General features: G+C 37.9%; 2 protein-coding genes across 3 annotated transcripts in view; one reads left to right on the plus strand and one right to left on the minus strand.

Annotated features, from left to right (window-relative positions):
• The window catches only part of LOC149839219 (PHD finger-like domain-containing protein 5A), a 29,687-nt gene extending 26,471 nt beyond the window's left edge, over positions 1-3,216 (plus strand). For both annotated transcript variants that reach the window (XM_090002387.1, XM_090002384.1), the window contains exon 2: positions 2,531-3,216. In XM_090002387.1, coding sequence (XP_089858513.1) covers positions 2,561-2,893 — 333 coding nt within the window. In that variant the 5' untranslated portion in view covers positions 2,531-2,560 and the 3' untranslated portion in view covers positions 2,894-3,216. The remainder of the gene's footprint in view (positions 1-2,530) is intronic.
• A 1,863-nt stretch (positions 3,217-5,079) lies between these two features.
• Positions 5,080-16,129, minus strand: LOC149839220 (transcription coactivator). Its single transcript, XM_090003952.1, has 10 exons — positions 16,016-16,129; positions 15,809-15,898; positions 15,456-15,560; positions 14,888-14,989; positions 12,038-12,122; positions 10,384-10,450; positions 10,000-10,044; positions 7,088-9,466; positions 6,198-6,414; positions 5,080-5,604 (listed from the first exon to the last, which is right to left on the minus strand). Exons 1-10 carry the CDS (start codon positions 16,127-16,129, stop codon positions 5,080-5,082), a joined length of 3,729 nt encoding a protein of 1,242 aa, XP_089860078.1.
• Positions 16,130-24,247: the final 8,118 nt, after the last annotated feature.

The raw sequence follows: 24,247 nt of genomic DNA on the forward strand, positions 1-24,247 counted from the left end.
CCCCAATGTTTCTTTCCTTTGAGGTTGTTTTTCATTGCCGATGCCCACATCATGTAATTCTTTCCATTAAGCTTGAAGGATAGGTCGATCTTTGCCTCCATGATGTTTCTAAGAAGTGAGAAGAGAAGAGATACACAAAATATGAAATATACGTACCACACTTTTCTTTCAAGAACCGAGTGGCTCTGATACCATGTAATGAGATATTGCGAAAATATAAAGAGTGCTTATAAGCACTTACAACAATGAATAAAGAGACAATATCACAAGTCCACTAAGGGACAATACAAACACAAACCTTTAAGAAGGCAACAATATAAAAAGTCTCTTATTGAAAAGAGAGAGAGCTCTCAAGAATGCATACATACAAGGGGTTCACCCCTATTTATACAAGAGGGAGTGGAAGGAAAAGGAAGGCCAAGGGGCTCAAAAGAAGAGCCCAAAAGGGGGCTCCCATGGAGTCATTGGGAGCCCCCAACGGTCACGGTCACATTTGTGATTGTTGGGGGCTACAACAACTCTATGGTTGGAGCCCTTTTTGGTTCCTAAAAAATACAAAAAAAGAAAAGCAAAAAATAAAAAAAAGAAATTACATTTTAACAAAAAATAAAAATAGTTGTTTTCTAAAACAACTATGTGAAATTACAAAAATACCCCTATCGGGTATTGATGTAATATATATATATATATATATATATGGAGTACATTTTAACATAAGTATGGATAAAAAAAGCTCTCATCTTCCTCCAGAACTTTTTTTCTGTGAGAACCAAGATGACCTAACCCTAGTAAATTCCTCTCCCTTTCCAACCGTGGACTATGGTCTTACCAATCATGCTAGAGGAAATATTGGTCTGCCTCAGCTTTTGCTTTGGTATCTAGAGTATAGGTTAGTGATAACGCATACAGCTCTGATGTTTGTGACTTGTTCGTGCAAGTGAAACTTGATAATCTTCCTACCGTGTAAAAGCTGATCATTATGTGAGCCAATGCCACAAGCAGTAGCTTAAAATGGAGTGAAGCCTTAATCAGAATTTGTGCACCATGAAGGTTATCAGGGGGATGGTCATGAGAAAGAATATATTTTTAGTTGGAATAGCTTGTTAATACATTAGATCTCCCACCATGTTTGTGTGTGCAAAGAGGTCAACAAGAGCTAAATTACAAATTGAAGTTGAGCATGGGTGATCATAAGCCTTCATATACTTGAGAAATTAAAGTTTGCAATGATATTGTCAGCAATTTGAGTAGCTAGAACATGTATCTAGGATGCCATGGAGAATTCTAATTAGTGAAGTATTCTTTTCCATGCAAGACAAGGAGCTAACATATTGTATCTTTAATTCTTTATATCTGCTCAAAATTTTCAACTGGGATTTTGATTAAGTACCTCTCTTTTTGCCAAAGGATGTTTTCTATGTGCTCTAGTGGCTTTATGAAATCAGTGGCTTCCCTATAGAATGCTAAAATGAACAATTTTTTCCAACTTTTGAGAAGTCTCATCACTTAGGGGAAGTTTGGTTTGTTGGGCCATATGTGACTTCAAATCAAATTTGACTTGGAGTTGTATGAATCATAGTCACAAGAGGCCCTTTGTGATTCTGATTTTCACGTAAATGAGAAAACGACTCTTATTTGCCTGAGTTAGAGTCTGAATCTTATGAGACGTTACCAAACATTCCCTTAAATAAATTTTCTGAGGCAACATATGCGAAAGATCAAGATTACCTTTTCATTTGCTGAACTATGATGAAGTGGAAAATACTGAAAATTAAGCAATTTAAGACAATTTTATAGGATATTATGGTATATCAAGAATGCAAATGTTTTCAAAATATCATAAATCACTATAAAAAACAATTGGCAATCTATATAGTGGTGGTGGCAATGAGTGAATGTATGTGTATTACCTTGAGAATCCTCAACTAATACAGGAAGTTCACCATCGTCATTTGCAGGCTGTGTCCAGGGTTAGCCTGTTAGATATTATCTCCTATGTGCCTCACATGTATCTGCCACACTATCATGAAACACCATCTCATGCTATTCTCCAACACCACTGTCTCTCAGTTCGTAATTAACAGCCAACATTCTGCCAACTTTATGGGACTCTGATTCATACCTTTGATTTGACCATTGTAACATATGCTCAATCAACCATAATCTGTATGGGTTAAATTGGCCCTTGGAAGGGCATTACTCCATTGGTGAAGGCACCCTAACCATTCCTGTTATGCACATGAATCTATCAGATCCAAATGACAATGAGGAGGGGGATATGTGTTTCTCATAATAGCTTAGATGTCAGAATTTCTGGACTGGATGTAGGGAGTAGATGTTATGTTTATGCCTCTAGTCTCCACAACTTTGAAATGGTTTAGTAGGTACTCTACAAATTAGATATATTCCTTGTTGCAAGACAGGGTAACTGTTTTCTAAAATTTATGATGGCTTGTATTTCGTCATCTTATACCTATTTGTTTTGTTTTGTTTTGTTCATTAATGATTAATACCTGCAACTATGTTTCAGGGACATTCTGAGAAGAGAGCACTGTGAGACATGGCTAAGCACCATCCTGATCTTATAATGTGTCGAAAGCAACCAGGAATCGCCATTGGCCGGCTGTGCGAGAAGTGTGATGGAAAGTGTGTAATTTGTGATTCATATGTGCGTCCCTGTACACTAGTCCGTGTTTGTGATGAATGCAATTATGGTTCTTTCCAAGGGCGGTGCGTGATTTGTGGTGGCGTAGGGATTTCCGATGCATACTATTGCAAGGAATGCACCCAACAAGAGAAAGACAGAGATGGATGTCCCAAGATTGTCAATTTGGGTAGTGCAAAAACTGATCTGTTCTATGAACGAAAGAAATATGGGTTCAAAAAGAGATGAGAAAATTGTGACTTGAGTTTAACCTTGATCATATCTTGCAGAAGACAAACTGAAGCTTTTGTGGTTGAGGCATTTCTTCTCTTGAAATTGCTTAGAGCTGAAAACTGTCATCAGCCACATGAGACTTACGCCATTATCATTACATATAATGCACGATCTTTTTAAAGAATGTCATTTGTGTTCTTAGAAAGTGTTCTACATTTTTAATGTTATAAAAAATGCACAATGATATGATCAGTTTGTTTCAGTTCCTTTGAGAGCTTAAAAACACTACAGGATCCATTCAGATTCAGGTGTTATACGAGCATTAACTAAAAATAAAAGGGAAAAGATTTAGGATTCATGTTTGATTGTGCTTTTCTTTTTTGTTTGTTTCTTCTGTGTGAAACTGGATTAGTTGCACTCGAAGCATGATGGCCATTCCTTGATGTTTTCAAATTGCATTATTTTCCATGAAGGCTAGTTGCAGATGATGGTTATTGATTAGTGACTTAAAGTAATTTTTGTTGCAAAAAGTATAACTGTTTCACTTGTCTGTCACACTTTACAAAAACAGCTCAGATGAGCCATACTTAATACTTCATACAGAACAGTGTGCATTCATATCCCTGTATGCATCAACCTGCCCATTCGCGCATTGTGTCTTATAACTTCCCCATAAAACGGTATCAGCAACCATGTTGATAACCATTCATCTTGGAGCTGCATAATGGTCATCCATGACTAGATGGCCGTGTCTTTATGGTGGAGTCTCCCTAGAGGGTGCATTTCATCCTGAGCTCCACTTTAAGTGCATTTCGATTCATGCTCTGCCCTGCCTCACCCCCCGTTTGGACTGGGGATGGAGGACATGAAACGGGGATGGAGGCAGGGGTGGAGGTTAAAATTCATCCCCGTGCGGGCATGGAGAGGTTCGGATTTTGAGACAGGGCCGGGGTGGAGACGTTGTCCCCTGCCCCTGTCCACTGCCATCCCTAGAGCCCCACTCCCACATATCTCGAGTCTGGGTCGGGTGCAATATGATTGCACAAAAAATTTGTGCATTAAACACCCGACGGCCCTCCATCAGGTCTTGGGTCTCACACCTGACAGGCCTTGTCCCCAAGATGGAAGGTGATCATATGCTTAATGCACAAATATTTGTGCAATCATTTTGCACCTGATCTTTTCACACATATTTCACTGTTTTTAAGTGAGATGTGCGGTGAGAATTGAATATAGTCAAGGGTCGATTATATACAATATGACCCTAACTGCTCTGGGTGGTACATGTGGTATGACGAAATAGTCCAAGTGCGAGGAAGGATAAAAAAAAAACAAAAAGAATGCTTAACAAGGGCTCCGCTCATCTGGTAGGGGTGACTTGCCGAGATGACTAGGCGTCACAAGTTCAAAACCCACAGGTGGCATCCCTCCTACTCCCCAGTAGGAAGGGGAGACCTCAAGGGTTTTACCAACCAGAGGCCAGCCAATGTGCAGATGGTGATTGGGGTTTTCCCTTCTACTCTATCGAAAAAGAAATTTTTAAAAAAAACTTGTGGCATTTTTATCTGTATATCTTAATGGTCATTAGTTAAAGTTTGAATTACTCATCATCCATGATCAAGGCAACGAGATGAGTTTTTGCTCACACCACGTCCTCTTTTTAATGGAAAATAAAATACGAACTTTAACTATGGAAAAGGTTACAGAGACTAAAAAGTTGCAGAAAAAAATTGCCGAAAATATATGGGCCCATTTGTTTACCATAATTTTGGTAGAAAATTGCTTAACTAGCATCCCTTTCTCTCTCTTTCTCGCCATGGTAGGAAAGTGCCATAATAGTACAAGTGGACTCCAATTTTTCTCATTTTGTTGCTTCTTTCATGAATAAATCCCTTCATAACTCCCTCCATATGAAAGAACTTTCATGAAAAGGCTAAACCGGCATGAGTTTTTAGAACTCCCTTCTCTTTTCCATGAAAGACCTTTCTCTTCCATGGGAATGAAACAAACACGGCTATGGTCATATATGCTTCTACGTGTCAAAGGCGCTCATTTCCTAAAAAAAATCACCTTTTTTATTTTAATTTCCTAGGAAACATAAACAAGTCCCATATTTTTACATTGTCTAAGATGATTTTTTAAAAGGGAGACAAGAAGGCTGATACAAGAAAGATAATGAGGCATCAATTTATACAAACAGATCATTTGTGTTTCAGAACAGAGCTCTTCTTGACAGAGGTATTCCTACATTTTGAACAAAGCCAGTCGTCCTCCGATACAGATTCAAGCGGAGGATCACAACAGTCAATATGCATTGCAACCCCACAACCTGCTTTGCCTGCATTATCCCCACAAATGAGCATTACTTGTCCTCTATCACCTGAAATGCAGACTGAGCACACAATGTCATCTTCCTCTGGTGGCGCCTCAACAACCTCCTCCAGCTTCTTCAAAAGGTTTGCATGTGATTTTCCAGCAGCAGCTTGCATGTTGTAGAGGACATGGCGGTCGAGGGAATAGCCAGGCTTGCAGACAAATTCCACCAAATAATCAGCAAGAACACATGGGATTTCATGGGCTATGAATTCCTGGATCCATGCATCAACGCGAGGCATGCTGGGGCTGACAATGGCAAAATCCACACCAGACCTAAGAAAACGGTGATAAGGAGGGGAGGTAGCTAGAATTGTCCCATCACCAGCCTTCACCACACGCTTCAGTGTGTCCTGCATATGACATGCTATTAGGAAACCACAACAGCAAGAAGAACAATGGGCATAAGATCATGAGTGAGTAAACTTTCCCTTTTCAGTTCATTTACATCTTCTGTATCTTATTGGACAAAATAAAACAAATAAAATGCTTGACAAATGCTTCCAAAGTGTATTGTACTAATATGGTGAAAACAACCATTTTACAGCATATCTTTTTATAGCCAATTGGAAGAATAAACAAATAAATCATATAATTGTGGGCACTGACCAAGAAGAACTATGGACATCTATTATTTGGTCCAAAGGCGCTAGTTGGATTGCAACAATAGGGTTGTGTCAAATCATTTTACATGCTCTAACAGGCTAACAGCAACATTTTCCAATTAGTAGATGGAAATTGAAGTACTTTGCTGTAAAACATCAGTAACAAGGTGCTAAATATTTTCATAATTTGTCAATCTAAAAATTTAGATTTTGATAGCCAGAAAAACAGTGTTTTCTATAATTCCCAAGTGCGAAGCAATAATGTCGAACAATAGCAAAACTGTGAAATCAGACAAGTACAATAAGAAAAGATAGTGTAGTGAGATGAGGCTTGTGCATACCAAAGATGGGACAATACACTCTCCATATATGATGATGTTCATTCCATAGAATGCACCATGCCCTGTCCTTTGCCTTAGTAGGCGCCATTTCCTTGGAGCTTCCAGGTTAATTGCACCATCCTCACTAAGACCATTCCTGTACCATTCAAAAGGTTCTTCTTCGATGAACTTCCCAGACTGAGTACTGGCAGTCAGGTAATCAGATTTGAGTATCCACCTGAATTAATAGAGTTGTTAATTTCATAATTAACTATGAAGAATCTTACGCAGAGACTTATTAAGCAACCAAATTGGAATTTCGAAAGTAGAATTGTGTTACAAGGAACTCCAAGTTCTTTGATTGGGGACAACATTCACAAGAATAAACGAGCCAAGACAACCACCTATGTCACATGGGGTATGCCTTATGGGTATGGGGTATGACATGGGCATGAAGTGTACAATAAGAACATTTTAAAAGGATGAATACAGAGGTAATTACATCTATATGACTGCAGAATTATGCTTAATTTTGCAAAATCATCTATAAACAAAGTTATTAACTATCAACCATGAAGTAAAAAATCTAAAATATTTCAAAATTGTATACTTAATTAACAATAATGAACAAGTATACGGTTACCATGTAATACAGTTGATCTTATACACTGACCAGAAGTTGGCCGGATCAGAAAATGAATAAAATAGGTTGATTTAGGACCCAAACACAATCGACTTGTACCCAAAATTATTCAGTACCGATACTAGTGTCCACGAGTATAGCACAGGTATGGGGGCCTGCAGAAGTAACCATGGTATATAGATTGCTAGATATAATGATACTTCCATATCCAAAAAAAATCCAATGTAAAACTTGTCAACTTCAAGTTATTGATGTCAATGAAAGTTACCTTCCAGCAGCTGATGCTGCAAAAAACTTCTCTGTTCTGCGGACAGGGTCTGGGACAATAAAATGTGTGGCCTGGTAACACCAGTGATGAGAATCTCGACAAATTCTGCCTCTCAGGCACTTAATGACCTGTTGAAATTCCTTCCTCTGAAAATGATGGCCACTCAATATAAACCATTGAGGTTCAGATTGCCTACTTGTTGACATTTCACCCGCTTTTGATCCCACCTTGTTTTCAGCATGAATGTTATCATTATGTATATTCACTTGCTTAACTTTAGACACAATCTTCTCACTTACATGTTTCATATTGTCAGCACTTTTCTGTTTATTTTCAGTAGACTGATTTTCCTTGTCTGCATCCATCACATCAGTTTTATCTGCAACTTCAGTTTTTTGCTTCAATTTGTTTGAAGACTTCTGCACTTTCAATTTACCATTCTTCCTGTCAACCCGCTGCACATTACTTGCATTTGAAGCCAGATCCATCTCAATATTTTCCATTCCCGCTCTTTCAAGTTCAGCATCATTCTGTATATTTACGTCCGTATGCTTAGGCACATACTTCCCACTCTCAGGTTTCTCATTGTCAGCATTCAGCTGTTTATTTTTAGTAGACTGATTTTCCTTATCTTCAGCCATCATGTCACTTTCATCCACAACTTCAGTTTTTTGCTTCAGCTTGTTTGAAGACTTCTGCACATTTGACTGATCATTCTTTCTGTCAACCTGCAGTGCACTACCAGTTGTTGAAACCAAATCCATCTCAATGTTTTTCTTTCCTTCCATTGTTTCACGTACAGCATCATCTTGTCTTTCCTCCACACTGTTTGTAGCTTGATTAGTGGTATACCTCTCATGAGGAGACAAGTCATGTTTGGCTTTGTGGGGCTTCCCTGTAAATAGACTAGATCTACTGATATAATTCTTCCTCCCTACCAACTTTTTGGTCATCCTGGTGGAAGAATTCTTACAAGTATATCCCTTCATCTCAGCATTTCCATTGTCATGTGTTTCTGCACTACCACCATTTTGAAATTTTTCACATGAAAAGTTGTGATTATTACATGGAAATGCCTCTCCACCTTGATTAGGTTCTTTGGATTCATTATCTTGTCTGTTCAACGAAATTGATGATCTACTCATATGGGAATTCTCACCTGCCAGATTAGACGGAAATTCAGATTCTATGCACCGTAATGACTTTGTGGGTGTCTTGCAGTCCATTTCAAGTAGGCTTCCACTTTTGGTAATATATGTTTCTAATGGAGCCATATTGGAACCGTCCATCTTTTCATCTGACAATGTAGTCTGCACAGCATCCGTATGAAAGCCAACAAGCTTGACTTGCGAGGGTGAATCATTTGTCTCTGTGACAGGGCTTCTTGAAGATGCAGCGCGTCGCTTAGCAGGATTTCTTCTGAAACATAACAATTTCTTTATGGCTGGATCAGCCCGTCTATCTTCAGCAGTTTCTACAGGAGGATTTGTCAAAGGGTTGGATGCATTGTTTTCAGAATGATCAACCATCAAAATAGGTTCATCAATTGTCCCACTGTAAGAACTTGCAAGCTCAGTCTCCAATGCTTTACGTTTAGTTGACTTTGCTTTCATTTTGTCAAAATATTCTCCCCTTGGTGATGCAACATCATTGACTGAGATAACGCAAACTTGATTCACACTTAACAAACCTTTTTTATCAGAGATAAGCTCTTCATTAATCTGTGGAACATGCAACTCATCAAAGTTATTAGTAATTTGATCTGCCATTGAAGGTAAAATGTTGGCATCCTTCATTATGTTTTTTCCATATGGATCTTGAGGAAGAATGTTTAACCTAGTTGAAGGCTCTTCTGGCAAAACTGAAGACTTCCTTAATGTTCTCCATGAGCAATTTTGTGCAGCAGTTCTCTTATCTGAAGCATTGTTTATTCCAGATGTTACTTTGCTGCAATCATTAAAACCTGCACTTTCATCATAATCTGTGGTTCTAGCTCTTTCAAGGATGTGTTCCACAACAGTATCATTCTCTTCTACCAAAGAAGCTCCAATATTTTGATTGTCTAACATCTCATCAGGAACCCTACCATCTACAGCAGCTTTCTCAGGCGTATTTTTTCTTGAAGTAGACATCAAAGGAGCATTTGATAGTACTTTGTTAGGTGTGGATGATAAACCCTGAACTGCCTCAACATTATGTCGCATCCCAAATCCTTCACCAACTGCTATTGCATATCCAGATCTCTTATTCGTATTACTTCTCAAATTACTATTTTCTGCACCAACCTTTCTCTGTTCCATGGATGTAGCATGGCTCATCCTTTCAGTTTCTTCCTCAGAGTCCTGAGCTTCAGCATTCAGAATTTCCAACTCCCAGCTACTGCCATATCCAAAAAGTAAAATAGAAATCAATTTGGAAATAACCATGTACCAATTGGAAACGAGGATATACTAATAAGAATACATTTTGGTACATGTTTCTCTACTAAAACAAATGTTCGACAAGAACCAATAACAAACACAGGATATTTTTGCACCTAGCTACTCTGTAAGATGAAGATTAACAAAAATTAATAATAATAAAAAATGAAGAACAGAAAGTGCAATGATATTGCACAAATCTTTGGGAAAACATGTCATTCTAGATTCTTAAGAGCAGGAGGGATTAGCAGTGACACAAATAAAAGAAATACTAAAACCATGAAAACATTATAACATAGCAGAGACATATTTACAATTTCCTATGGACAACGTAATTTAGTTTTACAAAATAATTGCAAATTAAGTTACCAAGGAGTATCACCATGTTTATTAATAAATACCTCACAACACCAACCAGAAACTATAAAAAGGCCGCATAGAGAAAATGTATATATCAGTATATAACATTTTCAGGAAACTTGAGTACCACACCTCTTACTATATTCATCTTCTGGAAGGATATCCCATGCTTTCAAACTGCAAGTTCAATGGTGTTTATTAGCAAAGAGGAAATAAGAAAGCACACAACTCCAACAATTAACAATTATACAAATAACAAAACCTCAAGGGTGCATTTGACATCCACAGATCTGAGGTGGCATGGGGGCACTGATGTGGCAGGGGCCCCAAGCCAAGATCTGAAATCTATCAAATAGGGGATCTTAAATTCCTTTATTTCAGGGATTTTAGATCCCTGCAATAAAGGGAGTGAGGGCAAGATGTTCAGATCTCTCGTCCAACCATCCGAGTATCTCGTCCTAACAGATCCCTCAGGAATCAAACACACACTAAAGAGGCATATAGGGAACACTATACCTGTCCTCCAACCAGCGATGATTAACCAGCTTAATTTCCAACTTCTTAGCCAGGTCATACTTTTCACCTGTCACCCAAAAAAAAGCTCCAACTAATTCAAATATCTGTTCCATTGTAGTCTCTTTAGAGTAGAAAAGTGCACAGAAAGACAATAGTATGAACATACCCTATAGAAAGGAAACTCAATCCTTATCATGTAAAGTTATGAAAGTCATCAAATGCAGAAAAAAATTAGAACAAACTAAAAAAAGAGAGAATAAAGCCATGCTATTAACTCCAACTTGTAGCATGGGATACCCATGAGCATAGGATTTGTGAAAACATATTTTCCTACTATTTTCTGCTGAAGACAACTGAGGATATTCTTGGGCATGTGTACACATGGCTAATCTTATTAGCAAGATATGAAAGATCCTAAGACGTTCAAATAATCAGTTTCTTGGGTGGGGTGGGGTGGGGTGGGGTGGGGTGGGGTGGGGTGGGGGGTGGGGGGGGAAGAGCAACAGGTGGAAGTCCTTAACTGGATATGCAACGTATGATGAATAACAATTAGAAATTTCAATTAAAGTCCATGACAGGAAAACAATAGGCAAAACAAAGAAAATTCCCTTTATGCATCAAACACTATCACTCCACGTTACCATAAGTAGAAAGGATCAATGAGAATAACAATTTAGATTCTTTGACATAAGAGACACTTGAGAAAACATCAACATGAACGGCAAAAGACAGAAGCAAGGAGATAATAGGGATACACGGCTTCTCATAAAGTAGAAATCGGGGAAGTTATAAACAAGGAGCCTTTTGTGAAAATACACAAGAAATATAAGAGGGGGAAAGCATGTGAAGCAGAAAAGCTATGTCACATAGGTGTGGGTGCAGGTGTGGATGTGGGTACGGGTGCAGATGCGGCACTTTAAAAAAGCTTGGGTGCGGGGAGGGTATATATATAAGTTAACACTATGTGTATGTGTGTGCATTTATGTATTTATATATATAATATAGATAAAAAATTGACTTGATTATGGGTAACTGAATCTACTTTTGGATAGAAATGGACCTCAATGTGGTTGACTTCACCTAACACAAAGGAAGTTGTGTCCAAGTGTCGCACCCGCCTGGGTGTGGGTGTGACACGGGTGCGGTGCCCTGTTAGAAGAGTCCATGTTACATAGCAGAAAAGATTTACTATTAGAGAATTTGGAGACGAAGACTCAAGTTTTTGGATAAACAAATGTTCCTTAAGTTGCACTTCCCGAATCCACACAAGCTCTTGGGAAGTGCAGGATAGATGCTTCAATTGATATGAAATAAAACTCTTGAATCTATGACACATAGATAAGGATGTAGATATAGAGACAATGTCATTTTGGTGATTTTTTTTCATTACAACCAACATACGAGGTTATATGGTACAGGAGGAAAAATGAACTATCCAAAATACAATGCACAAGCTCCTTTAGTAAGAAGGATTTGCAGAAGATAAAGATTTACAACAATCAAATGCAATAATCATACCACAAAGTACAATGCACAAGCTCCTTTCATAATAAGGATTTGCAGAAGATTAAGATTTCCAACAATCAAATGCAAGAAACATACCACAAAGAAACATATACCTGAAGCTAGCATGTTTGAAATAAAATAATCTCACCTTCAAATTTATAGCAAACAAGGTGGGTCACTTTGCCTGATACCAAAGCCTTCATGAATTGAGCACCCATCAATTTTACCATTTTCTGAGAGAAATGAATACAATGGACCAGTCAGTCAGCTTTTCACGCCAACTTTGAATAAAATATGAGATATTAGATTGACGGGTACAAAGAGGCTTTGATATATTTGTTAGGATGTTTTACATGCATGATAACTTTTAGAACAATCACAAGTCAGGATAAAATCAACTGTGCAAAGTTACTTATCCCAAGATTTATGCTTGAAACATGTATATTCCATATGTATAACATGAGAAGTAAAATCACTTAAAAGGTATGCTTACACTACTACTGCAAGTTTACCATGGCCCTTATAGCATTACTTTTGAGAGCAAATAAAAGCCTGTATTCCTTGTTAGATACCATTGCCTACCTGAAAATAAGAAATAACTTTAAACAAATCCTAAGGTTATTCCAGTTTTAAACAGCTGTTAAAATGATAAAAAGTTCTTTCAGTGCAACAGATCATAAAACTAAAAATTCCAGGCTCTATTTCACCTATTTGCAACGAAAATAGTACTGTTTGGTTCTCTTGTGACATGATGTTATTGTGACGGACGCATTTTGAAGTTTTCCCCTTTTAGAATGATATTTGGTGCTTCTTTGTCTTTGAATGGAAAACCTTAAAATGCAATATTTAAGAAAATGACAGATTTTTGTGATTGTGATTTGACTAAAGGACTCCTTCCCTGAGGAAAAGGACCTACATCATCAAGGGTTGAATTTCTGTTTGCATGAAAACATTGAAAAGCAATAGTGGGTGATTTAATATGTTAAATTTGATCGTAAATACCATGAACTTGTTAAATTACGTAATCAAATCATGTAATGTTTTATATATATATATATATATATATATATATATATATATATATATATATATATATATATATATATATATATATAAAGTAATACATATACATATATTAATATATATATATATGTATCTACTTATTATATATATAAAATATATATTTCTTCTAATAGTAGTCATAGGGGTAGTTTAGTCTTTTTATGCATTTTCAATTTCTTGAATATGATTGTAATTTATTTTTGCAATTTCTTTTTCTTTTTTCCTTAAATCGTTTCTTTATTATTTTGTACAATGTACCTTACCTTTGGGGGGGGGGGGGGGGCAACACACTAGTCGTTGGACCCCCTCCAACGGTCACATTTGTGACCATTGGAGGAGCTCCAACAACTATGTGTGGAGACCCTCCCAAGGCTCTCTCTTGCCCTATAAATAAGGGCTTCTCCCCTTGTATTTGAAACGCTTTGGGATTATAGCCAAAGCTTGTGTTAGTGGAACTTATGACATTTGGGTTCGTATTTGTGCATTGTGTGCACAAGTGTTTCAAGTGTTCTTGTTGGGCGTTTGTATACGCATTTATTTTCAAGAATATTATAATATTGTTCGTAGTATCTTGTTGGAGATACTTTCTCAGAACTCTATGAGAGTCTATAGAACATCGAGAATGGATATTCATTAAAGGCCCTTTTGACAACTCGAGACATCCTTCTCCATGGACAAATTTGTCATAAAGACAGGTTTATCCAATAACTCCAAGAAACTCTTTTGACTACTTTAATATGAAAGAGGGACAATCATTTGGAAATATGTGACAGAGAGAACTTGTTGGACAAAAAATTAGATCTCTACTTTCTCCAGAAAAAAAAACTATCAAAACTGAACACCTTTTCTGGGAACAAATTTATTTGCATTTTCTTGGGTTCAAGAAAAATTAGTCGGCCCCATCCTTTCTGCCGAGTTTCTTTCTTTAGATATTTTCTCTGGGCAATCAAACGGCCCCTAACAGAATCTCATCCCTCTAGCAAAACAAGAAGGATCCGAGGGACTTACAATGTTTAACACTTCAAAGTATGGAACAATGGCAAATGAAAACCTAAATAAATTTAACAATCAATTCAATCAAAATTTAAAGATTGCATGATTTAACAAGTTCTCTATCACAATTTCAATATGGATACGGCCAACTTTAGTTACAATGCTTTAGGAATAGTACCAGGATAGAGATATGTACATGAAAATGGAGTATACTGTGTACATGCAAAACAGTGCAAGATACATCAACAGTTCCATGAAGAAATGGATGTCAACATTAATATCAGCCTTTACATAATGAACTAATTAAATTATTTAATACTTACAGTAGGTTCATTGTGTACAGCCAACATATCATGTGTACCTAGAAAAAATAAATTTTCACTACAGGTGCGAGTTATGCTAATTGTATGTGTTCTTCTTCATATGCCTTTATAGCTAGACCAGTCTTGATGTTACCATGAGAGCAATTGTACTTCATTTTGAACGAAATCCTTGGCTAAGAGAAGCTATTAAGAAAGCTCTCTCTATGGCATATCTTCCTTCTGATGCAACAGTGTATTGAATTATACATGACTATCATTCCCTGGTAACCAAACTTTCAGAACTATGGCTTTTTTGTTTTACCTGCAAGTCCACCATTTCATATTTATCATGAATTCGTCACTAAACCACTGAGGTCGTGAGTCTTTTATGTGTGCAGTGAATGCGTTGTAGCATCTAAAAGAGACTCGTTGAATACTTTTTCCCCATTCAATTCTTAGGTGACTTCAGAACCCTTCATTAACTATCTGAAAGTGCAAATTTCACCCTCTAAAATAATAATATATACCAAAACAAAAAACTAAAATAAGCTTGACAGTCATAAAGTTATCATGCCATACTGCACCCATGTGGATCACCAACACAGAGTTCAAAATGTGCAAATAAATGATCAGCAGCATACCATAATATCATATCGTTCTTCCTTCTGATAACCAGTCAAACAAATGCACATTGACTTAGCACGTGGGATCCCACTCAAATCTTTGACAGGCCTATATAAAATCTGTCAACAAAAAAAAACATCATTATCCAGTATATACCACATAAACCAACTCAGTGGTTGAGCTAAGATTTAAATAACCAAATAGGGATCAAACGGTTTAAAAGCCATTGGTGAAAAAGATAAAGCATGACAGGCACAATTTGCTTTCCAATCTCCAAGATTGACAGGAAAATGAGACCCAATAAAAGCTCTAGCACCCTTAATTGGAATCCATGCAGGAGCATGGAAATCTTTTTCGGTCGATCATCCTAGCATAAAAAGGAACACATGAGTACCCACCACCCAGCATTCCTATTATTCTCCAAACATTCACTTTGTTCTTTCTTTTCGGACCAACACTTATTTTTATAATTCGTTTATTTGTTTATGTGTCTGTGCATGTCTCTGGGAAGGTATTTGCCTGTGAATAAAGGAACACGTATACAAAAAATCCTGATAGGGGAAAGGAAAAGAAAGAAACACATACACGGGTAGCATCAACAAGTTCCCCGAAATCCATGCTATCATTGATCCACAACTCTGTGACAACAATTTTCCCATCACGCCACGCACGAATGCATACCGGATCATCCTGTGAATCATGAAAAAAATGGATGGTGAAAAACTCATTCCCGCAGATACCTGCGATTAGTGGCACAAATAAAAACGTTCCCCAACACCTAACCCTTTTTCGCATCATGTCTAGAGATATTCGGACTAGGGCATGAAATGAGCAAAACATCCCATTAGAGAACAAATCGGTCTCTCGCACAAGCAATCTGGTTTCAAAACAACAAATCATGCTCAGAAAACCTTCAGGAAGAGGGGCAGAAGACGTACGCAAGTGAGGTCATACACAATGACATGCGTACAACTCGAATCATACCGCCCGACATCGACTCCCCCGACGTTCACAAGCTCATCCCGGTACTGCAATCACAGATTCAGGTACCGATTAGTGCGTGGAGACAACAAGATCTTGGCAAAAATATCTTCGACTCTTTTCAGAGAAAAAAAATATAGAGCATCAGGGAGGAGGGCATTTACCCGAGCTTCATCGGGAGGATCGAACCCGAAGAGAACGAATCGCACGCCGAGGAAGACAGACCCCGAGGGATCTGAATCGTGGCTGTCGGAAAATGCAGACTGGCGCTCCGGCATTTGCCCTAATTTTTGGGGGTTGGGATGATTAGATGAAAACCCTATAAAAACAGATCGCTTGTTGTTGCGATCATTCGTTACGAGAGAGAGAGAGAGAGAGATGATGATGAATGATGAATGATGATGACGACGTCGTTTGCAGATCGATTTGAATCTAAATTTTGTGGCGGGAGAGATGAAGCGGCAAGGTGGCCGATATGAATTGCAAGGATATTAGTGCTTGACATTCTGATGATCTTGAAAATAAGTTTTCTTCTATTAAATCGCCACGTGTAACGTTGACAAATGTATTCCTCTCAAAAATCCTGGTACCGTTTGCTGGGTCAGAAACAAACCACTGCTCTTGACTTTTGGACCGATCCGGTTTCGTCGTGTTACTGGATATGGGAAGGATAGATTGGAGAAGCTACTTTTGGGTGAACACTGTTAGGGCTGAAAACGGATCGGATTTGATCCGAGTTTGACATGTTTTTTTTTATATGGTTCCTTTAAGTAAGATCCAAATGTATATTCGGTTTGAATTTGGATCTGTTTAATCAGATTACTTTCTGATTCGTGACAGATTTGGATCAGCATTTTAAGTCGGATCTATAATTGATCTGATTCAAGATCCGGCCTGATTACATTTTTTACGTGTAAATTGCTTGGTTTTATTCATTTTTTTCTGGATCCAGTATTGTGACATGTAGTTTGGATAAGAATTCAACCTTACCTCCTCGGATCTGATCCTGATCCGGGTTGGGATTCAAATTATACTGTTTACATTTTGGATTCGCATCTGGCATGATCCTGGCCGAATCCAACCCATTTTTACTCCTACATGCATTGTTGCAAAGTGCGGTGATGTTATGCAAATATCTACAGAAAAAACAAGTTATATTTTGGGGCTTCAAAACATTGTGACTAGGGGGTGTCAACTGGTCTGGTTTACCCGGACCGGACCTGAACCAAACCCTACAGCGTCCGGGTATTATGATAAACATGAAAACCCGAAGGTCTGATTAATACATGGACCCGGGTATTGTTTGTGAAATTTTATACCAGATCCTGACCCGACCGGAGTTTCGATTAAGAGCCACAATTTTTTAATGTAAAAAAGATAAAAAAAAATATGGTTTTACCAGGTATGGTCAGGGTTTGGTTCATGTACTTCTTATCAGTTTCAGGTATGGTTTTTCTTATAGTGGACCCGATTAGACCCCATTACAGAACCAGTACCATACTCGAAATATGTTCCAAGTCTGGTTCCACCGGGGTCAGAACCAAACCCGACCTTTTGACATGCCTAATTGTGACCTTATTGTTTATACAAAATGGTTACAGTTTTATCACTATATTTATGTTTATATCCACATAATTCATTAAATTATTGACTGGATTGTTTGCTGTGCACTATTTTGATGCTTTTTAGTTTTTGTTGTATTTTTTAATTTATTTGTTCTTGCACTTGCATAGATTTTGCAATAGAACTATATTATAATATCATAATATTCTTGGACACTGCATTGCAAATTTAGAGCTTTAACACAAGACACATTTGAAACTCCTCGGATTTTCAAAACAAAACTTTGTTAAAACTTCATGGATTTCATTATTTTTAGCATAATTTAGAAAAGACTTCAGCAGCAGAAATAGACTATAGTTAGTTGTCGATTTTAAAAGATGTCGAACAAGTCACAAATATGTAGCTAATCATTTATTGTATACCAAAATATTTCATTTAAGTAAATCAAAATGTGTTATTTATTACAAACAGCACTACATGGTAAAGCACTGATAGATAAAATTGGGTTTATAACTGAATGTCCAACACATTTTGGAGAAATCCTAGATCTTGATGTTGCCCTCCTTCGCATATCATACCGCAAGTTCAGTACTTGTATTCATCATAAAACGGGGTCAGAACCATTTATAGTATGGTAGAAAAACATTTTTATTCTAATAAGTATAATACTTTGAAGACATAAAAAATCACTTCAGGTCCGCAGTTGAAAATATTGTACCTCAAGTCTCCACGTTAGTGTATCAGTATCACATGAATTGAAGCAGCAGCTTCTCAAGCCTAACTTAGCCATGCATATACAATTTGTGTCATTTGACCGATCGGTCCAATAGTATCCTGAGATCAATACCTTATATAAGGTAATGCAAGAGTAGCATTAACCTACATTCATTCATTCATTCATCGGTGTACCTAAAGCTAATGCATTATTTTGATAATTATCAGTTTACCCCATGGTACGTGGTAGAACTTAACTTTGGTATCAAACGAAATCATTTGGGTGTTTATTATGCTATGTATTTTTTATATCCAAATGCCTGAGTGACCCTGTCCATACTACGGTGACAATTTTCATGTAAGGATAAACCCCATTAAGTTGTTTCGAATGCATCATTCTACAGCATTAGCATGTTAAATCCTTAGATCTAAAGGATAATGTGACCTCCTAACCTCTGAATGACTGGGAGACCGCCTAAACTCTTTGGTTTATAATATAACGTATGTTACTTGAGGTGGTATCATTACCGTCTACCTCAATGAGCGTAAAATCCTAAAGAGGTTCGACAAAATAATCCTTCTTATTAGGATGTCGAGTACCATATAGGCAATCAAGTGCATTATGCAAGAAGAGAATATGAACTCAACCTGTAACGTCCCGAATTTTCAAAACAAAGCTAAGTTAAGAATTTTATGAATTTCTTTTTTTTTTTTCTTTACAGCGGAATTTAGAAAAGCTTTTAGCAGCGGAATCAGACGATAATGAGTTGTCAGTTTTAGAAAACTTCGGGCACATTATAGGTATGTGGCCAAGCAACTCATTGACCACCAAAGAGTTATATTTTATCGAAAACCACATGTTTATTACAACATCACTGCTTGGAAAAGCAATATAGGTTCAATAAAAAAAAAACAATACAACTCTGTTTAGAGAAACCCTGAAACTCGATGCCGCATTGCTTCGCATATCGCAACGCAGGTTTAACACCTGAAATCCCCAGTAAACGGGGTCAGAACCACTGATGGTCTGGTAAGTAAGCAATCACATATTCATTCAACTCAAGTAAATGTGTTGACCACTCAAGGTTGCAGTTCGCAATAATGATGCTCAAGTATCCACGACTTAGCGTATATCGCAAGAGCCTCCTCAGGGCTATGAGTTGAACATCTGCTCAAGTCTTCATGACTTACCGCAAACCTCTTCAGAGTTGTAATTTGAATCTCTCGCTCAAGTCTTTATACTTAGCATATTTGTATCTCACGCATCTAAGGACAACTCCTCGAGCTTCGCTTATTCGTGCGGATACATCATGGGTCTTCGCCCAGTCGGTCCAGTAGTATACCGATCATGACACATTTACAAAGGTTATTCAGAACTGACTCAACAACGTTCATCCCCTCATACATTCAAGCATCGCTGAACCTAAGCTAATGCTTTGTTTCGATAATTAACCCCTTCCCCTAGGCTTAAGGGAGGTATATCTGAGCACCAACGCGATGATCTGGGGGGTGATTATTCTATGTATTTTAGATATCTCCGAGGCCTTTTGACCCTATCCTCCTAGTAGGATGGTACAATCATATCGGAAGAAGTTCCTACTAGGTATTCGAATACATTCTGCTACTGCAATAGTTAGGTTCAATCCTTAGAATTTAAGGATAACCACAACCTTCATATCGTTGAGTGACAGAGGTTGTCATGAACTCTATCAGGTTTGAGGGTAATATAAGTCACTCAAGGCTGCACCATCACCGTCTTCCTCGGTGAGAGATTCTGAAGGGGTTTGTCGGTCTCACAAGCTACTTAATGCATGCCTATAGGAAAACTGTTGAGGAGTATGTACCCAACCCCATTCAGTGTGCCCCTAACACGGTCATCAACTACGGGGTCTTTTCATTTTATTCATATGCATGCTTGACTCTGCTCTCGGCACTGCGGCCATCACGAACATCTCACCTCTTCCGGGTGGACAACGTACTCTGGCTCTGCGACCCTTACGAGTCTAGTTGTATATCAGTCTCTCAATGCACATGCATATGACACGATCACAATGGATCAGTTGCTCAACGTATTTTTACGCAACGAGCCCACAACCTAGTCAAGGCGCAACCACTACTCTGGCGCAGCGGCCCTTACAAGTAAGGTGCCCTTACAGGTATCAGGAAGATGATTCAATTTGGCATCGTTCCAACAATGGCATCGTTGTGCCATTTAACCGGTTTTGACAACTCTTCTGCCAACCATTTCGTCAGCACCTCCTTTGCTCCAACGACAGGGGTGTGACGATCTTTTATACGTTGTAGAAAATGTTCCATGAACTGGGTAGCACTCCGCTGTATGACGAAGTATCCTGCTACGTTCTTTTTTAAGTTATTTTTAGCTTATTCAAAAATTTTTGCAGCACTTTCTCTCTTTGACAGTGAAAGCATGTGTTTCTTTTATCCATTTCAGCGACATCTCCTCTCTTTGACGGGAAATCGCGATGCTCAACTCGAGAAATGGATGTGCACTGTTGTGCATACTTTGCATCCATCAAGGTTGATTGAAACCTTAGGCTATAATCAGGCCATACGCAAATGCCTTAGTCTTTACGAAAATGCGGTTTTGCACAAAAGTGAAGCCTTTCCAATAAGGGCTTCATTTGTCAAGCAAAATCTTGATCGAGGAGCGGCAAAAAAATCACATCAACGATTTGGAGTTGATCTCCATTTGAACGCTCATTAACGCGCCATATATGTAATATAAGCAAAAGCCTGTGCTTTATATGACGACGGCGTAAAGAAAATGCGTACACTTATTGTTCGAGGTGTTTAACCGAACAAAATATTCTACATATATATTTGTAGAAAGCAGGAGCATTGGCATCATTCAACGCGATAGCGTAAGTAATTGCATAATCGAAAGTGCATAATTGAAAATTGCAGAAAGCAGGGAGGCTTGGCATCATACGACACGATGACGTAATGTAAATGCATAATTGGAAAATGCAGAAAACAGGAAACCTTAGCATCATACGACGCGACGACAAAGGTAAATTATAAGGCCTTGACAATATAAGACGCGACGACAGTCACCAGACAATATACACGAAGTTCGGCATCCAACAAGAGTTACGAGGCGAGCGGGTGAACACTGAAGTGTCCCGAAGGGCTCAACCAAGAACTAGGGTAAGATACCATTTTTAAGAACACATATAATATGTATTCAATATATATATTTGACGATAGTTACGAGGCGAGCGGTTGAACACCGAAGTGTCCCAAAGGGCTCAACCAAGAACTAGGGTCAAATACTACTTCGGAAAGTATGCTATATACAAACAAGCAAATACTTAAAAGAGATGGATCAACGAAGTGAACTAACTTCAAATCACGAAAGAAATGACTTCCAAATGCTCCAACTGCTTCAAACGGGGTTTGAGCCTTCCTTTGAGAGGTCAAACTATGTCACATGAGGTCGACCTAGTTGAGAAAAAGGAAGAGTAGGTCAAGCTACTCAACCTAAGTGGTTTGAACAAAACTGGGTTCGGTCCAAGTCAACTGGGTTCAGCAGGTTCAGTCTTAGCCCAAACTGGCTAGGTCTATGTTCAGAAAATCAAACCAGGGTTTGGGACCAAAAAGGTCTTTGACTTTGACTTCAAACCCTACTAGGTTCAAGTTAAGTCAACTAGGTTTAGACCAGGTCAGGTGAGCTAAGACCAGGTCAGGCAAGCTAAGGCCAGGTTAGGTGGGTTCAGGCCAGGTCAGGTGGGCTCAGACCCACTTGGGCTCACTAGGGGAGGTTTAGGAGAGAGAGAGAAGGCAAGTGAGAGGGGGAAGGTCGAAATTATGAGAAGAGAGAGAGTGGGGAGGGCTATTTATAGCCCAAGTTCACCTCCTTTATGGATTTTTCTAGAAAAAACTAGAAAATTTTAATTCCCTTTATGCCCTTAGTTTTATTTCAATTCCAAGAGGTTCCTTTTGAGGTGGGACCCACAAGATATTTTTAGGATATTTTGTGGGTCCCACAAGATATTTTCTGAGGAATATTTCTATGGGTCCCACCAACATTTCCGTGGGTCCCACAAAAAATTTGGGTTTTCGGTGATTTTTTTTTTTTAAAAATTCTGAGTACGCCACTGTCTTCATATTGACGTAACTAAGAAAGTTGGCTCGTGAAAATCTCTTGATTTCGTTCAGGTAGAAAGTTATGACTTTCAGAGTGTTTGAGCATATATTCGCGAAGATACGAATATCCTAAGTATAGTTTGCTTGCAGGAATCAGTTCGATTCATATTTCGGATTCAGATGCTATTTTCACCTAGAAATGTCTCATGAATTTCTTCAGAAAGATACTGAAAAATTATGGGTCTTACACAACCCTAATCATTTTTTTGAAGCTTGTGTTGGTTCTCGTGTAAATAGAGATTACCTTTATGTTTTGTTTATATATATTCAAACATCGCTTTTGACGTCTACGTCCTTCACAAGCGTTTCACCCCTTCTAGATGAATAACCAACTCTAGCACAACGGCTCTTACAAGTATTATCTTGTAAAATATTTTACAGACGCATGCATAATCAAGGATGACTTTGGAGTGACGACTCAACATATTTAGCCACAACGAGTATTAACCTAACAAGATGCGACAGCTACTCTGATGCAGTGACTCTTATGAGTATGGTGCCCTTGAAGACGAAAATAAAATGAGTCATCTACGTAGGGTTTTAAAGATGAGGACATCATTGTGCCATTCATACTAGCTTATGTGACTATTTTGTCAAAAATTTCAGCAGCATCTATCATGTTTAAGGGAAAAAACATGACATTCTATTTTGCTCGAAGAGCATATTTTCAAAGAATTTGGCAGCATCTCTTTTGTTTAATTGAAAGATTGTTACGTTTGTTATTGGATGGATAAGCATCATTATGTGTACTTTGCTTCTTCAGTAGTTTTTTGAAAACCTAGACCTTAGTTATGTCTTATGCTAGTGACTTAGATATTTGTATAAATGCAGTTTTGTGCAAATCTGAAACCTTTCCAATAGGAGTTTATTCACCAAACAATGTTTTGAATAAGGCAAGATATTTAGAATTGCTTTAGGCTATGACGATTAGTTATCATTTGTACGCTTATCATAACACAATTATATGTAGTAAAAATATAAGTTTGTGCACATAACAACGCAACAACAAAGTAAAATACATAAAGCATGGCCCAGTGAATGAAACCACACATCGGGTTAAGTAAAGTGCATAAGCAAGGTTCGATTAATGAAACCATGGGAACATGTGCATATAACAACATGACGACAAAGTAAAGTACGTAAAGCAGAGTTGATGAATAAAACCACGCATCAGGCTAAATAAATTATGTAAAGCAACAAATATGTATATTTTTATGTATATATAGTAATTATAAAAGTTACATGCATGAACACTAAAGCAAACTTGTGGTGCCCTATAGCCAACCAAGGTCTAAGATCCTATAGTATATAATTCACCATAAAAATCGAGTGATAATCGCAAGGGTATGTATGTGAACACTGAAGCAAGCTTGCGGTGCCCTATAAGGCATAAACCAAGGAATATGACCAGATATTGTTTTAGAAATGTCTATGATAAAATCTTGCCACACACGAGAGTTAATTCAACAATTAACTTGAATGAGAGAGAATGACATACAAACTTAACAAAATCTGGTAGTGGTGGTTCAGGGCAGCGTAGAGGCACTCTTATGTCATTGTTGTCTGGTCCTTACATCCTATGCAGTCATAACCAAGAGTGTCTCATGCATAACTTATCGGTGTGGTAAAACAATGAAGTATCGGCCAAAAGAACATATTAGACCGAGTTTAGGTCCAACTAGATTCAAACCTACTTAAAGTGAGTTAGACTAGGTCAAATGGGTTGGACTTAGTCAAGAAAAAGATAAAGTAGGTCAAGTTGTCAGGGCCATAGGGTCTTGACCCAACTAGGTTCAGTCTAAGTTAGGTGGATCCAAGCTCACCTCAAGTGAGCTTAACCTAGGCTAAGACCAAAAATGAAGGAAGAGAGAGAAAAAACTAAGCTGGTAGGTCAAGTGAACTTGACCCAGGTGGGCTCAAGATAACTTTTATTTTTGTATATTAAAAGTTAT

This window comes from Nuphar pumila, chromosome 4 (genome assembly GCF_984573655.1).
Source record: "Nuphar pumila chromosome 4, dmNupPumi1.hap1.1, whole genome shotgun sequence".
Lineage (NCBI taxonomy): Eukaryota > Viridiplantae > Streptophyta > Magnoliopsida > Nymphaeales > Nymphaeaceae > Nuphar > Nuphar pumila.